The following is an 18434-nucleotide window of genomic DNA, read 5'->3' on the forward strand; positions in this document are numbered from 1 at the left end:
GTTGAACTCATAGAACAAGAGAGTAGAACAGTGGTTGCCAAAGGCTAGGGAGTGGGGGATATGGGTAGATGTTGGTCAAAGGGTACAAACTTCCAGTTATAAGATGAATAATTTCTGGAGATTTAATGTACAGTATGATGATTATAGTTAATAGTACTATACTGTATTACCAGAAATTTGCTAAGACAGTAGATCTTAAGTGAGGTGATGGATGTGTTAATTAATGTCATTTTGGTAATTGTTTCACAATGTATATGTATATTAAATCATCATGTTGTACATCTTTTAAAAAATCACATTGTACAACATAAATATATACAATTTTTATTTGTCAATCATACTTCAATAAAACTAGAAAAATTAAATAAATAAATGGATCTTACATTTTATGTATGAAAAATCAATAATATATATAAACAATGACACCAAAAACAGAAATTAGGGAATCAATAAATTATTTTAAAAGTCTTTTTCTTATAGATTCATTATGTGTTTATTGTAAATAATAAATTGCTCTGATAGATTTCAAATGTGAATCAGTTATATATGCAACTTTTTAGAAATGTTTCTAACACTTAAAGTGAGGAATAACTTAAGAACTATGTAGAACATTTGACGATCTTGATATTTCCATTTCTCTCACACTCCACGTCCAATTTTGCTCCTTCAGTATATACTCCAAATCCAACCACTTTACACCTTTACACTATACTGTTCCAAACAACCATCATCTATCACCTGCATAACGGGTCTCCCTATTTCCTGCTTCCACTCTTGCCCTCTACTGTCTTTTCTCAAAACAGCAACCAGAGTGATTCATATTTAAAACATAAGTCAGGGTCTTCCCCGGTGGTCCAGTGGTTAAGAATCTGCCTTCCAATGCAGGGGACGCGGGTTCAATCCCTGGTCCAGGAACTAAGATCCCACATGCTGTGGGGCAACTAAGCCCGCGCACCACAACTACTGAGATCACTCGCCTCAACAAGAGAGCCTGCGAGCCGCAAACTACAGAGCCCGGCGCCCTGGAGCCCACACGCCACAACTAGAGAGAGAAGACCCGCACATCACAACTAGAAAGAAGCCCGAGTGCTGCAACGAAAAGCCCACACACTGCAATGAATAAAAGATCCCTCATGCCTCAATGAAAGATCCTGCGTGCCGCAACTAAGACCCGACGCAGCCAAAAAAATTAAAAATAAAAAATAAAATAAGTCAAATCATCACTTCACTCCTCTGTTCATAACCCTGCAAATGGCTTCCCATCTTAGTCACATAAAAAGCCAAAAATTTCATGATAGCTCCTTCCTAGCCATGCACAATTTTCCCACCTCCCCGCCCCCAACCTTTAATACTCTGGCCTCCTGTTCACTAAGACACCAGCCACTCTCCCAACCTCAAGGCCTTTGTATTTGGTTTTCTCTCCCTATGACACTTTTCCACCAGCTTTCTCCATAGCTGATGCCCTCATCCCCTTCATGCCTTTGCTCAAATGTCGCTTCTCATCAAGGCATTTCCTGACCATCCTATTTAATATTACAACCTCCATAAACACAACTTCTTATCCCCCTTCATATTTTTTTTCTCCATAGCACTTATCACTTATACTATTTATTTTACTTACTTATTTTGTTTATGGTCCATCTTCCCTCACTAGAATGTAAGCTCCATGAGGGCAGGGATTTTTGTGTTCTTTATTCACTGCTGTATTCACACAACCTAGAACAGTATCTGGCTCAGTATGTGTTTATTGAATAAGTTAATGAATGAATGAAGCACATGAGATGACGCTTCTGACTAGGAGCACTCCTTTCCACATATGTTAATATGGAAATATTCTCTGGGTTGTTCTTTCCCTCTATCACTAGGCATTATTCTTAAGCATATTCCTGAAAAGTGTCTAAAAGTTTCCAATAACACCAGACACAGCAGCTTGATTGCTTTTAGGCATTGACCATGGGAGCATCTAACAACTGTGAACTATAATGAACTCAGTTCACATACTTGCTTCTGATGGCAATCCAAAGTGCTGACTTCTGTCTTTACAGAACTATGTGGTCCTATATTTTGCCTTCCTATATTAATAATAACAAATTAAATAAATGTGCAATTGTAGTGTCAACTACAAATTGGCACTCGCCATTGGCACTTGCCATCTACCTCTACAAGGATTAAGTCAGGTGCTGCTGCAGATGCTGATTTTCAACACCCCCTGAAAGGAGTTCAGGGGGGAGAGCAGAAATGAGGCACTCTGTGCTCTGGGAAAAACTGTCTGAACAGGTTTTCAGATAGTTAGATATTTTTAGGAGCCAATTTTATGAGCCCAATTCTTGTATCTCCTCATATCCAGAAAAACACTAAAATCCTTCATGGTGATGACTGCTCTTCGTGACTAGCAGAAACCTTCTGCAAAAAAATATGCGCTCGATTGCAGGTACTCCCCCTTCACCAAAATCACATATATACTGACCTTCCCCACTGCTTCTTTGGAGCAGTTTCTCAGAGCTATCTGGGATGCCATCTCCCAGGCTGCAGTCCTCATTTTGCCCCAAATAAACCTTAACTTGCAACTCTCATGTTGTGCATTTTTTTTATGTTGACAGTTATTATGGCGACCACGAAGGGACCCAGAGTTGACATCTCGCCTTCACCTGAACTCTACGAGGAACTGGAGCCTTGGTACCAGCAGAGGCCACTTGTGCCCACCTGCCTCCTTGGAGAGTCCAGACGAATTTGGGTAAGTCTCTCCTGGTTCTCAGATCTCCCATATTTGTTGATGATCCTGAGTTTTATTTGGCGGTGTAGCAGGTACCTGCCTCCTCCCAGTTGGAAGATATTGGGGGGCCCCTGGTTGAAAGATACGAGGGAAATACCCAGTGGAAAGATACTGGGTAGGGCTTGGTTGAAAGATACCAGGGAATACCCGCCCAGGTGAAAGATACTGGGGGGGGGCTGGTTGAAAGATATCAGGGTTTGCCCAGTTGTAGGAGACTGAGTGGTCTGCGCTGAGTGGTTAGGTAAGAGACTGATCTGATGCTTTTCCTCAGTTCAGCTGCCTTAATAGAATTTGTCAGGATAGAAATGAAGATATTACATGAGAGCTTTGCTCCAAAGAAAAGGGACAAGACCCCTCCCGGCCGGTTACAGCTTTCTCAGGTGACTGAGAAATTTACAGGAATGGTGGAGGCAGAGTCCTCATACCGTGCAGTGGTCCCATAGGGAAACCCATTCATTAATTAAACACTTGCTCGTCCAGAGGTTGCAGATAAGAATTAGCCACTCAGCGATCCGAGCACCCGCGGTGGTCTTAGACCACCAAAGGGAGAAACTGAGACAAGTAAGAGGGCTGAAACGACTCTGGGGTGATGCCTAGAGGAGTTAAGCCCACTACACAACTTCATTAGTAAACTTTATCCCTGAAAAATTCAACTTTAAGATAGGAAATAGAGCCTCTCAAACACAGAAACAAGGGGCGTCAGAAAGCCAGCCTCTGACTAACACTCCAGCCAGGTTTATGTAGGTACAAAAACTCATACTTGCAAGTACCTACTTAATTGGGGAACTTATACTAAAGGAGATCTCAACCTAAAAAGACCAGATTGGGGTTCTTTTGATATTCCAAAATTAATATTTTTGCACACACAGTTAGGAAAAAAAAAAAAAGCTGGACGTAAGATCAAACAGACTGAATGGAATGCTTACTTTGATTGGTATCTAGAAGCTTCTAAAAGAGGAAATGATAGAGTAACTTCTTTGCAGGAAACCGATAATTAATTACTTGAAACTATGTCAGACCAACTTTTCAAAACCATTAAAAAGAAAGCAAAGGGGGTATCTACGAAAATTATGAACCTTCAATTGCACCAGTTAAGTACACAATGCCAGTCGAAGTTTAACCGACCCCCATTTAATTCCCAACCAGTAGAGAAAGCTAGCTTGAAGGAAAAAAAAAAAAATTCTCTTCAGAATTCTGACCCTAAGGGAATAAGTCCTACTAGGAGAACCTGATTTTCTCTCCCTGTGCCTTGAGACCAGAGGTCTCAGGAACACTTGTCTTATCTAGACCATCTCTAATTCCTGAGATTGAGAAGAAAAAAAAAACTGGAGGAAGCCTTTTAAAATTGTTTCTTATTCCAACTGTTATTTATAAACTAGTGAGTTTTATATTATGATACCTGATTCATGACTAAGATAGAAAATGCAGCTAGATCTCTTGTGTCTGTCTGGATATATGTATGTCTCAGTATGTGTCTTTGTCTTTGGATAATATTGCTGTGGTTAATTTGTAAATGAGCTCTATTTAATTGGCTTAAAGAAAAGTAAGCGCTTACAAATCAAACAATTCTAAATACAAGAGAAATTAAGCTAAATAAATTTCAGGTTCACATGAACTGGGAAATATTCAGTATTAAATTAATATTTGGTATTAATGTTTAAGTTTGTTGATCTAATTAATGTAGACATGTTTCTAGAGTCATCAGCATTAAGTATAATACTTTTATTATGCCTAGGTGTAATATAAACTAAATAAAATCTTGTTATATCTGTTACAAATTTGTCAGCAAGGAAAGTAACTTGATGTGAAGAAACTTGTTAAGGAAAGAAAACGTAAATGAGATAAGAGCTTTCAGATAAACTCTATTAAGAATAATTTTGCTTTAGGAATGTCTATCTAAAATAGTGTCTCCAGATTCTGGTAACTTGCAATTCTATAGTTGTGCTAAATTAAGTGATGGAAGCTTATTGAATAGCTAGGTCATTCCCAAATAAAATAAGATACTGAAACATTAATTACTGAACATTGGCTTACTTTCACAGAGAAACAAAAGGTATTTAGGACTATTAATGAATATGTTTGGTGCCACTTTCTCTAAAGAAAGCAAATGTTTTTAGAAAATATCACTGGTATTTATGTTCACCAATCTACAGAATGCTAACATAGAAGACAGTTCATAGTTGCTTAAGGAAAGTAAGATGTGTGTTTTCAGTAAAGAAGGCATGAAGAATGGAATTACATTTTATTAAGGGAAAAGGAAGTAGGTCTGACTTACAGGTGGCTGTTTCTGAATGGGAAAATAAAATGCTGGATATAGAAAGTAACAAAGGGTTTGTGGAAAGAGGACCCTGAGAAAAGAGTTTTGTGCATGGTCAGGATTGACTAAGTTTAAAATAAATTTAACTGAGTAAATTAATTTTAAAAGTAAGCTCAAAACTTGAATTTGGCTTCCCTCTCTTTTAAGAGAACAAGATTTCTTAAAATGTTGAACTGCCTTTGATAACAGATTTCAAGTTTTTTTACCTTTTAAGTGATCTGTTCTGTATTTGCCTTTGAAATCTTTTATTGTTACTTTGGCTAAGTGAATAACTATTGTTTCACAGTGACCTGTGACCCTACCTGACTGAGTGTTCTAAATCCTTTTTTGACAAAACTTCCTAAATCAAATTCTAATGAAGTCCTTTTGACCTCTAGCTAACTTTAGGATGCTTCAAAGTGCCCCTGAAACATCCCAAAGAGAGATTATAAACTAGGTTCATTTGGTACGTTAAGTTACATGGGAAGTATTGTCAAATGAGTAATAAATCTTCTTAGGTTTTAGTGTAAGGTAAATGTTATTAATATAGATATTCTAGAAATTACATGGAGTTCCTAAAATTCTGACATATCCTGGTAAAATGTTATCAGTCATAATTCTAGTTATTATCTTAAAGTGTTGTATGTCACAGCATTAACCAAGTTGCTTTGTCAGTTGCATTGCATTGTAAGCAGATTTTAAACATGCCTTAAGTCTTTTGTCATTATAGACACGGTTTCACTCTGATGCCTTTGCAAAAATGCTTCCTCTTCAAGAAGATTTATAGAAAGGACTTTTGAATAAATACAAGTTTCTGACTTTCAGACCATAATGCTGAACTGGGTAAGAGACTAAAGAATTCTAATGAAAAACCTGATGGCTTCACAAAGCTGTTAACGAAAAGGATTAGTTACATAGGACTGAGTGAACTGGTGAATATGGTTATAAATTTTATGGCTTCTATCTGAAAAATTACTGGTTTAAATCTGCGTTTTCCAGGTGTAAGGAAAACCTTCCCCTCAAACTAATTATGACTTACAGTAATTGGTAAATTATACCTTTGTAAGCAGAATTGAAACATTTATCTTTTTTATCTGTTCCCTCCAGACATTGGAAACTCTTAGGTTCCCATCAGCTTTATCAGATAAATTAGGAAGGCTACCTCACTAGTAGGTATAGAAATCTCAAGGTATTTTGGGGACCTTGAAAAAGGAGGAATTCACCTAGATTTGTTAGGTGAAATCTGTGATAAGCCCTTGGTGTGACTTTCCTAGCCCTGAGAGGTCTTTTAAAAGTCCAGTCTGAGACTCCTTATAACAGTTTCAGCAAGCAAAAAGCCTATATGATCAATTATAGTTATATAAATCATCAGGCCAAGTTTATTGAGACCAGACTTATTTTGCAAACAAATTAGTCTTAATTTGGTTATATTTGGTAGAAATGAGGGTAATTTTAGAGAGAAAAAGATGTTTCAATGAATGTTAAATCCCAGTTTTGTTAATGGAGGTCTGTATTTACTAACTTCCCAGATAGTTCCTTGCTGTTATGTTATATTGATGTAAAGTTAAATTGAATTATTAAAAGGACACTCTAAGTTTGTTTCTGAAGCTTATCTCAGTAATCTATCTTTGGACGAAAATCAGAATCCCCGTGACTTGCAACCAGGGGATTATGCATACTGGAAGAGACATAATCTAAAGGACTATCTCCAACCTAGATGGAAGGACACTTATCAGAGGAGAAATTACACTCACACTGGGACAAGAAGAAGATGACATCAGAAGTAGACAGGTTGCCCAAGATCCTAGACCTGACTTGTATGATCGTTTATAATATTTTCTTGACTTCTTAGAGCTTTGTATATGAATCAAATGTTTTCCTATCATGGGCACGATCCTATGCTAATTTTAAAAATCAATCCACACTACTGGGTATATACCCTGAGAAAACCATAATTCAAAAAGAGTCATGTACCACAATGTTCATTACAGCTCTATTTATAATAGCCAGGACATGGAAGCAACCTAAGTGTCCATTGACAGATGAATGGATAAAGAAGTTGTGGCACATATATACAATGGAATGTTACTCAGCCATAAGAAGAAACGAAACTGAGTTATTTGTAGTGAGGTGGATGGACCTAGAGTCTGTCATACAGAGTGAAGTAAGTCAGAAAGAGAAAAACAAATATCGTATGCTAACACATATATATGGAATCTAAAAAAAAAAAAAAGGTTCTGAAGAACCTAGGGGCAGAACAGGAATAAAGACGCAGACATAGAGAATGGACTTGAGGACATGGGGAGGGGGAAGGGTAAGCTGGGATGAAGTGAGAGAGTGGCATGGACATATACACACTACCAAACGTAAAATAGATAGCTAGTGGGAAGCAGCCACATAGCTCAGGGAGATCAGCTTGGTGCTTTTTGACCACCTAGAGGGGTGGGATAGGGAAGGTGGGAGGGAGACGCAAGAGGGAGGAGATATGGGGATATATGTATATGTATAGCTGATTCACTTTGCTATACAGCAGAAACTAACACACCATTGTAAAGCAATTATACTCCAATAAAGATGTTAAAAAAAAAATCAATCCAATTGTTGGGTTTGTGGCCAATTACCTGTGTCTAGTACTTTTGGGTTATCTTGGTGGATTTCTCCCCTCCAAGGCTCTAATTGGATGGCCCTTAGGAAATTTATTCTAGAGGAAAGAAATTATAGTCCTGTTCAGCAGATTCCCTCACCTAGCCAATTAATAATACCTGCTCTGACCCTGGCCATAAAAAATGAATTTTCCTCTAAAGTTACTCAAGCTCAATCAGAGCAACAAGCAATATTTCAGCCAAGGAATAAAACCTCCCACAATTATGGGATGGATTTATGTGTTAACAACAGGCTGCAGTCATTTAAGTTTTAACGCCCCCCTTTATCTTGGGAACAATCAAATTATACTAAGGATAACCAGCCTAGTAACACTAGGAAACTGGGCTGGGAGCATTATGGACCGTGTCAAAATATAATTTCCCTTAAAGATAAGGATTGGTACAGAACAGACTAAGTCAGACGACCTGAGGATATACTGGGCTGCACCTAATGGAAGTTCTTGGCTTAATTCTTACTTATGACTTTAATAATACTGCTAGCTATGTTATTTGTATTTTGCTTGTTTTACAAGATTGTTGTTTCTGGCATTACCAAATGTGTGACTGAGTCTCCAACAAAAATACATAGTTTTATATGAGATCAATGATTGTAATAGTGTAACTCTGGATATGGAAAGATACAACAAGAGGGAATTTTTCTTGGACCATAACAGATTAGTAAGACAGGTGGTCCAGAGCTACCTTTAGCAATTGTTTATAAGACCTAGTCCAGTAATAGCACACTGAGTGGCCTATCTTCGCCAGACCTAGGAATGAGCCTTCCTAGCACTGTGGGATGAAGTGGTCATGAAATACCTCCCAAAGCATTGTCGAATTTATGACCATGAGGGAGCCCTGTCAACTACAAATTCGCACTCGCCATTGGCACTTGCCATCTACCTCTACAAGGATTAAATCAGGTGCTGCTGCAGATGCTGATTTTCAACACCCCCTGAAAGGAGTTCAGCGGGGAGAGCAGAAATGAGGCACTCTGTGCTCTGGGAAAAACTGGCAGAACAGGTTTTCAGATAGTTAGATGTTTTTAGGAGCCGATTTTATGAGCCCAATTCTTGTATCTCCTCATATCCAGAAAAACACTAAAATCATTCATGGTGATGACTGCTCTTCGTGACTAGCAGAAATCTTCTGCAAAAAAATATCCGCTCAATTGCATGTACTCCCCCTTCACCCAAATCACATATATACTGACCTTCCCCACTGCTTCTTTGGATCAGTTTCTCAGAGCTATCTGGGATGCTGTGTCCTGGGCTGCAGTCCTCACTTTGCTCCAAATAAAACTTAACTCACAGCTCTCACACTGGGCGTTTTTTTAAGTCAACAGTAGCTTTACAAGTGTGCCATAGAGAGGAATCTGTGCCAATGATTCCTTCTTATTCCTAAGTGTATATACCCAGAGAACCTGCTCTCTGTTACTTCCTGATAAGGAGCAATGGAGAGGTCTGAGAGCTGAATTTCTGTTCATGGGGTGCAGTTCTATCACTAATTTTTTTCTTTTGTCACTGAAAAACCTGGTATACATACAGTGATTGTGTATGTGTATACAGGCTTTTCATTTGAACATTTTGTAACATATTTTAAATTGAGTATTCAGTTCAGAGACTAGTCAAATTCTACATGTAGAGTTAAATAGACTCTGAATTCTCCCACAGGAACTAAGGTAGTGAAGTGTAGCAGAACATGCCACCCCAAAATATGCCTCTTTGGCATATAAATTATTTTGAGCTAATTATTTTGACAAACAGCAGACACAGGAGATGCTCTGAAAACAGAGAAGTTGCTCTTTTGTAAGGGAAATTTACATTTATAGAGTAAATCTCCACTTGTAAGTGTCTCCCTTTCTGTACCAAGAAGGAAGAAAGACTAAATCACAACAGAATCTTATCAATGGAAAAGGTACCTACTTAAATCTGCATAACAAACCTTACCCTTGTTTACTGTGTTTTCCTGGTCACCTCCCATAACTGGTTCACCCCACACCCAACATCTTTCTTTTGTCTTTAACTGAAGATGGTATTTATTGAAGGTGATGACTTGGCCATCTTGGGGAGTTACTCAGTTTTCCTGGTATCCCCCATGTATACATGAAGTATACATGTTAATAAAGTTCTGTTTGTTCTTCTTTTGTTAATCTGTCTTTTATTACATGGGGGACGGTCTCATCCAAGAACTCGGAAGGGTAGAGGGAAAATTATTTTTTCCTCCCCTACAGCAGCTGTAAACAATCCACCAGTTTTTAGGGGAAAGGGAAGCCTGTAGGAAACCTTTGCAGGTGAGAGGAGTTAGTAGTAGTTTGCTGTATCCTAGTGACAGTATCCCCATTTACTAGTTAGGTAGCACTATCACCAAAGTATGTGCACAAATAGCATTACACATGCTACTGCAGAATTATGAGTCATGAAAGTAAAGCAATAGCAACATCTGGAAAGCAAGCATTGGCTCTTATCTAAACCAAAGAATAAGCCCAAGGGCCCTTATAGCTAAATCCAAAAGCTAAATGTGAATGTACTAATTTGATATCCTTTGAAGATGTTACAGTTCCTTTATTTCTTACTTGTTTCTGTGTTCTGAAAAATGAAAACCGGAAGATGCTACATCTATTTTAAAACATCAGTTTGGGATGAGGCAAGATGGCGGAAGAGTAAGACGCGGAGATCACCTTCCTTCCCACAGATACAGTAGAAATACATCTACACGTGGAACTGCTCCTACAGAACACCCACTGAACGTTGGCAGAAGACGTCAGACCTCCCAAAAGGCAAGAAACTCCCCCCGTACTTGGGTAGGGCAAAAGAAAAAAGAAATAACAGAGACAAAAGAATAGGGACGGGACCTGCACCAGTGGGAGGGAGCTATGAAGGAGGAAACGTTTCCACACACTAGGAAGCCCCTTCGTGGGCAGAGACTGCGGGTGGCAGAGGGGGGAAGCTTCAGAGCCACGGAAGAGAGCGCAGCCACAGGGGTGCGGAGGGCAAAGCGGAGAGATTCCCGCACGGAGGATCGGTGCCGAGTAGCACTCACCGGCCCAAGAGGCTTGTCTGCTCAGCCGCCGGGGCGGGCGGGGGCTGGGAGCTGAGGCTCCGGCTTCAGTGCTAGCCGGGAGGGAGTCCGGGAAAAAGTCTGCAGCTGCCGAAGAGGCAAGAAACTTTTTCTTACCTCTTTGTTTTGCAGCGCGCAAGGAGAGGGGATTCAGAGCACCGCCTAAACGAACTCCAGAGACGGGCGCGAGCTGCGGCTATCATCACGGATCCCAGAGACAGGCGTGAGCCGCGGCTATCAGCGCGGACCCCAGAGACGGGCAGGAGACGCTAAGGCTGCTGCTGCCGCCACCAAGAAGCCTGTGTGCGAGCACAGGTCACTCTCCACACTGCCCCTCCCGGGAGCCGGTGTAGCCCGCCACTGCCAGGGTCCCGTGATCCGGAGACAACTTCCCCGGGAGAACGCATGGCGCGCCTCAGGCTGCTGCAACGTCATGCTGGCCTCTGTCGCCGCATGCTCACCCCGCATCCGTACCCCTCCCTCCCGCCGGCCTGAGTGAGCCAGAACCCCCGAAGCAGCTGCTCCTTTAACCCCGTTCTGTGTGAGCGAAGAACAGACGCCCTCAGGCGACCTACATGCAGAGGCGGGTCCAAATCCAAAGCTGAACCCTGGGAGCTATACGAAGAAAGAAGAGAAAGGGAAATCTCTCCCAGCAGCCTCAGAAGCAGCGGATTAAAGCTCCACAAACAACTTGATGTGCCTGCATCTGTTGAATACCTGAATACACAACAAGTCATCCCAAATTCAGGAGGTGGACGTTGGGAGCAGGATATATTAATTTTCCCCCTTTTCCTTTTTTTGTGAGTGTATATGTGTATGCTTCTGGGTGAGATTTTGTCTGTATAGCTTTGCTTTCACCATTAGTCCTAGGGGTAGGTCCGTCCGTTTTTTGGGGTTTTTTTTTCTTTTTTTCTTTTTTTTTTTTACTTAAAAAAATTTTTTTTCCTAATAAATGTTTTCTTAATAATTTTTTCCTTATTTCCTATTTTTAGAAATTAAAAAAAATTTTTTAATAAGTTTTTTCATATTTTTTATTTTAAAAATTAAAAAAAATTTTTTTCTTAATAAATTTTTTCTTAATTTTTTCTTATTTTTTATTATAAAAAATTAATAAATCTATTTTTAAAAATTAAAAAAAATGTTTTTCTTAATAAATTTATTCTTAATTTTTTTTTCTTATTTTTTATTATACTAGTTTTATTTTACTTTATTTTATCCTCTTTTTTTCTTTCTTTCTATTTTTTTCTCCCTTTTATTCTGAGCCATGTGGATGAAGGGCTCTTGGTGCTCCAGCCAGGCATCAGGGCTGTGCCTCTGAGGTGGGAGAGCCAACTTCAGAACACTGGTCCACAAGAGACCTTCCAGCTCCACGTAATACTAAACGGCGAAAATCTCTCAGACAGCTCCATCTCAACATCAAGACCCAGCTTCATTCAACGACCAGCAAGCTACAGTGCTGGACACCCTATGCCAAACAACTAGCAAGACAGGAACACAGCCCCATCCATTAGCAGAGAGGCTGCCTAAAATCATAATAAGGCCACAGACACCCCAAAACACACCACCAGACGTGGACGTGCCCACCAGAAAGACAAGATCCAACCTCATCCACCAGAACACAGGCACTAGTTCCCTCCACCAGGAAGCCTACACAACCCACTGAACGAACCTTAGCCACTGGGGACAGATACCAAAAACAACGGGAACTACGAACCTGCAGCCTGTGAAAAGGAGACCCTAAACACAGTAAGATAAGCAAAATGAGAAGACAAAAAAACACACAGCAGGTGAAGGAGCAGGGTCAAAACCCACCAGACCTAGCAAATGAAGAGGAAATAGGCAGTCTACCTGAAAAAGAATTCAGAATAATGATAGTAAAGATGATCCAAAATCTTGGAAATAGAATAGACAAAATGCAAGAAACATTTAACAAGGACGTAGAAAAACTAAAGAGGAACCAAGCAAAGATGAAAAACACAATAAATGAAATTAAAAATACTCTAGACGGGATCAATAGCAGAATAACTGAGGCAGAAGAACAGATAAGTGACCTGGAAGATAAAATAGTGGAAATAACTACTGCAGAGCAGAATAAAGAAAAAAGAATGAAAAGAACTGAGGACAGTCTCAGAGACCTCTGGGACAACATTAAACGCACCAACATTCGAATTATAGGGGTCCCAGAAGAAGAAGAGAAAAAGAAAGGGACTGAGAAAATATTTGAAGAGATTATAGTTGAAAACTTCCCTAATATGGGAAAGGAAATAGTTAATCAAGTCCTGGAAGCACAGAGAGTCCCATACAGGATAAATCCAAGGAGAAACACGCCAAGACACATAGTAATCAAACTATCAAAAATTAAATACAAAGAAAACATATTAAAAGCAGCAAGGGAAAAACAACAAATAACACACAAGGGAATCCCCATAAGGTTAACATCTGATCTTTCAGCAGAAACTCTGCAAACCAGAAGGGAGTGGCAGGATATACTTAAAGTGATGAAGGAAAAAAACCTACAACCAAGGTTACTCTACCCAGCAAGGATCTCATTCAGATGTGATGGAGAAATTAAAACCTTTACAGACAAGCAAAAGCTGAGAGAGTTCAGCACCACCAAACCAGCTTTACAACAAATGCTAAAGGAACTTCTCTAGGCAAGAAACACAAGAGAAGGAAAACACCTACAATAATAAACCCAAAACATTTAAGAAAATGGGAATAGGAACATACATATCGATAATTACCTTAAATGTAAATGGATTAAATGCTCCAACCAAAAGACACAGACTGGCTGAATGGATACAAAAACAAGACCCATATATATGCTGTCTACAAGAGACCCACTTCAGACCTAGAGACACATACAGACTGAAAGTGAGGGGATGGAAAATGATATTCCATGCAAATGGAAATCAAAAGAAAGCTGGAGTAGCAATTCTCATATCAGACAAAATAGACTTTAAAATAAAGACTATTACAAGAGACAAAGAAGGACACTATATAATGATCAAGGGATCGATCCGAGAGGAAGGTATAACAATTGTAAATATTTATGCACCCAACATAGGAGCACCTCAATATATAAGGCAAATACTAACAGCCATAAAAGGGGAAATCGACAGCAACACAATCATAGTAGGGGACTTTAACACCCCACTTTCACCAATGGACAGATCATCCAAAATGAAAATAAATAAGGAAACACAAGCTTTAAATGATACATTAAACAAGATGGACTTAATTGATATTTATAGGACATTCCACCCAAAAACAACAGAATACACATTTTCCTCAAGTGCTCATGGAACGTTCTCCAGGATAGATCGTATCTTGGGTCACAAATCAAGCCTTGGTAAATTTAAGAAAATTGAAATCGTATCAAGTATCTTTTCTGACCACAACGCTATGAGACTAGATATCAATTACAGGAAAAGATCTGTAAAAAATACAAACACATGGAGGCTACACAATACACTACTTAATAACGAAGTGATCACTGAAGAAATCAAAGGGGAAATCAAAAAATACCTAGAAACAAGTGACAATGGAGACACGACGACCCAAAACCTATGAGATGCAGCAAAAGCAGTGCTAAGAGGGAAGTTTATAGCAATACAAGCCTACATCAAGAAACAGGAAACATCTCGAATAAACAACCTAACCTTGCACCTGAAGCAATTAGAGAAAGAAGAACAAAAAAACCCCAAAGCTAGCAGAAGGAAAGAAATCATAAAGATCGGATCAGAAATAAATGAAAAAGAACTGAAGGAAACAATAGCAAAAATCAATGAAACTAAAAGCTGGTTCTTCGAGAAGATAAACAAAATTGATAAACCATTAGCCAGACTCATCAAGAGAAAAAGGGAGAAGACTCAAATCAATAGAATTAGAAATGAAAAAGGAGAAGTAACCACTGACACTGCAGAAATACAAACGATCATGAGAGATTACTACAAGCAACTCTATGCCAATAAAATGGACAACCTGGAAGAAATGGACAGATTCTTAGAAATGCACAACCTGCCGAGACTGAACCAGGAAGAAATAGAAAATATGAACAGACCAATCACAAGCACTGAAATTGAAACTGTGATTAAAAATCTTCCAACAAACAAAACCCCTGTACCAGATGGCTTCACAGGCGAATTCTATCAAACATTTAGAGAAGAGCTAACACCTATCCTTCTCAAACTCTTCCAAAATATCGCAGAGGGAGGAAAACTCCCCAACTCATTCTACGAGGCCACCATCACCCTGATACCAAAACCAGACAAAGATGTCACAAAGAAAGAAAACTACAGGCCAATATCACTGATGAACATAGATGCAAAAATCCTCAACAAAATACTAGCAAACAGAATCCAACAGCACATTAAAAAGATTATACACCATGATCAAGTGGGGTTTATTCCAGGAATGCAAGGATTCTTCAATATACGCAAATCAATCAACGTGATACATCATATTAACAAATTGAAGGAGAAAAACTATATGATCATCTCAATAGATGCAGAGAAAGCTTTCAACAAAATTCAACACCCATTTATGATAAAAGCCCTGCAGAAAGTAGGCATAGAGGGAACTTTCCTCAACATAATAAAGGCCATATATGACAAACCCACAGCCAACATTGTCCTCAATGGTGAAAAACTGAAACCATTTCCACTAAGATCAGGAACAAGACAAGGTTGCCCACTCTCACCACTATTATTCAACATAGTTTTGGAAGTGATAGCCACAGCAATCAGAGAAGAAAAAGAAATAAAAGGAATCCAAATCGGAAAAGAAGAAGTAAAGCTGTCACTGTTTGCAGATGACATGATACTATACATAGAGAATCCTAAAGATGCTACCAGAAAACTACTAGAGCTAATCAATGAATTTGGTAAAGTAGCAGGATACAAAATTAATGCACAGAAATCTCTTGCATTCCTATACACTAATGATGAAAAATCTGGAAGTGAAATTAAGAAAACACTCCTGTTTACCATTGCAACAAAAAGAATAAAATATCTAGGAATAAACCTACCTAAGGAGACAAAAGACCTGTATGCAGAAAATTATAGGACACAGATGAAAGAAATTAAAGATGATACAAATAGATGGAGAGATATACCATGTTCTTGGATTGGAAGAATCAACATTGTGAAAATGACTCTACTACCCAAAGCAATCTACAGATTCAATGCAATCCCTATCAAACTACCACTGGCATTTTTCACAGAACTAGAACAAAAATTTTCACAATTTGTATGGAGACACAAAAGACCCCGAATAGCCAAAGCAATCTTGAGAACGAAAAATGGAGCTGGAGGAATCAGGCTCCCTGACTTCAGACTATATTACAAAGCTACAGTAATCAAGACAGTTTGGTACTGGCACAAAAACAGAAATATAGATCAATGGAACAGGATAGAAAGCCCAGAGATAAACCCACGCACATAGCACATATGGTCACCTTATCTTTGATAAAGGAGGCAAGCATATACAGTGGAGAAAAGACAGCCTCTTCAATAAGTGGTGCTGGGAAAATTGGACAGGTACATGTAAAAGTATGAAATTAGAACACTCCCTGACACCATACACAAAAATAAACTCAAAATGGATTAAAGACCTAAGTGTAAGGCCAGACACTATCAAACTCTTAGAGGAAAACATAGGCAGAACACTCTATGACATAAATCACAGCAAGATCCTTTTTGACCCAGCCCCTAGAGAAATGGAAATAAAAACACAAATAAACAAATGGGACCTAATGAAACTTAAAAGCTTTTGCACAGCAAAGGAAACCATAAACAAGACCAAAAGATAACCCTCAGAATGGGAGAAAATATTTGCAAATGAAGCAACTGACAAAGGATTAATCTCCAAGATTTACAAGCAGCTCATGCAGCTCAATAACAAAAAAACAAACAACCCAATCCAAAAATGGGCAGAAGACCTAAATAGACATTTCTCCAAAGAAGATATACAGATGGCCTACAGACACATGAAAGAATGCTCAACATCATTAATCATTAGAGAAATGCAAATCAAAACTACAATGAGGTATCATCTCACAGCGGTCAGAATGGCCATCATCAAAAAATCTAGAAACAGGGGCTTCCCTGGTGGCGCAGTGGTTGAGAGTCTGCCTGCCAATGCAGGGGACACGGGTTCGAGCCCTGGTCTGGGAAGATCCCACATGCCGCGGGGCGACTGGGCCCGTGAGCCACAATTGCTGAGCCTGCGCATCTGGAGCCTGTGCTCCGCAGCCAGAGAGGCCGCGACAGTGAGAGGCCCGCGCACCGCGATGAAGAGTGGCCCCCACTTGCCGCAACCAGAGAAAGCCCTCGCACAGAAACGAAGACCCAACACAGCCATAAATAAATAAATAAATAAATAAATATTTTTAAAAAAATCTAGAAACAATAAATGCTGGAGAGGGTGTGGAGAAAAGGGAACCCTCTTGCACTGTTGGTGGGAATGTAAATTGATACAGCCACTATGGAGAACAGTATGGAGGTTCCTTAAAAAACTAAAAATAGAACTACCATATGACCCAGCAATCCCACTACTGGGCATATACCCTGAGAAAACCATAATTCAAAAAGAGTCATGTACCAAAATGTTCATTGCAGCTCTATTTACAATAGCCAGGACATGGAAGCAACCTAAGTGTCCATCATCAGATGAATGGATAAAGAAGATGTGGCACATATATACAATGGAATATTACTCAGCCATAAAAAGAAATGAAATGGAGGTATTTGTAATGAGGTGGATGGAGTTAGAGTCTATCATACAGAGTGAAGTAAGTCAGAAAGAGAAAAAGAAATACAGTATGCTAACACATATATATGGAATCTAAGGAAAAAAGAAAAAGAAAAAAGGTCATGAAGAACCTAGTGGCAAGACGGGAATAAAGACGCAGACCTACTAGAGAATGGACTTGAGGATATGGGGAGGGGGAGGGGTGAGATGTGACAGGGTGAGAGAGTGTCATGGACATATATACACTACCAAATGTAAAATAGATAGCTAGTGGGAAGCAGCCGCATAGCACAGGGAGATCAGCTCGGTGCTTTGTGGCCACCTAGAGGGGTGGGATAGAGAGGGTGGGAGGGAGGGAGATGCAAGAGGGAAGAGATATGGGAACATATGTATATGTATAACTGATTCACTTTGTTATAAAGCAGAAACTAACACACCATTGTAAAGCAATTATACTCCAATAAAGATATTTAAAAAAAAAAAACAAGAACAATAAAAAGAGAGTAATGTAGCAACAAAAAAAAATAAAATAAAATAAAAAATAAAACAGCAGTTTGGTATATAAGGCAGGAATTATGGCAAACCCTTTTTGAATTAAAAATCAGAACAAATGGTCAATGCTACTTAACAAAAGTACTTGATCATGAATATATTTTCAGTGAAATATTTAATGAAAAAAGGAGATAATTGATAACTGTGATTATTATTATGTGGTACTTTGTACGATAGTAGCGAAACCAAAAAATGTTCCCTCCTATTCATTTGCAGAAGGTTCTTAACAAAGAGCTCATATATGCCTAAGGATATTTCAGAGTTGCTGAATATGCCTAAATATACAACTAATAATTCTTCACTGAGCTTGTGAAAATAGATAATTTATCTGAATATCTGAATGCAGGAGAGTAACAGACAT

The 18434-nt window shown here is 39.0% G+C and overlaps 1 protein-coding gene across 1 annotated transcript in view; it reads left to right on the plus strand.

Moving 5' to 3' along the window:
- The first annotated feature begins 2605 nt into the window (after positions 1-2605).
- LUZP4 (leucine zipper protein 4) overlaps positions 2606-18434 on the plus strand; it is a 54044-nt gene continuing 38215 nt past the window's right edge. The window contains 1 exon segment of the mRNA XM_036839311.1: positions 2606-2734. Within this exon segment, the coding sequence (XP_036695206.1) occupies positions 2606-2734 (129 nt within the window).

Source organism: Balaenoptera musculus, chromosome X (assembly GCF_009873245.2).
Source record: "Balaenoptera musculus isolate JJ_BM4_2016_0621 chromosome X, mBalMus1.pri.v3, whole genome shotgun sequence".
Classification (NCBI taxonomy): Eukaryota; Metazoa; Chordata; class Mammalia; order Artiodactyla; family Balaenopteridae; genus Balaenoptera; species Balaenoptera musculus.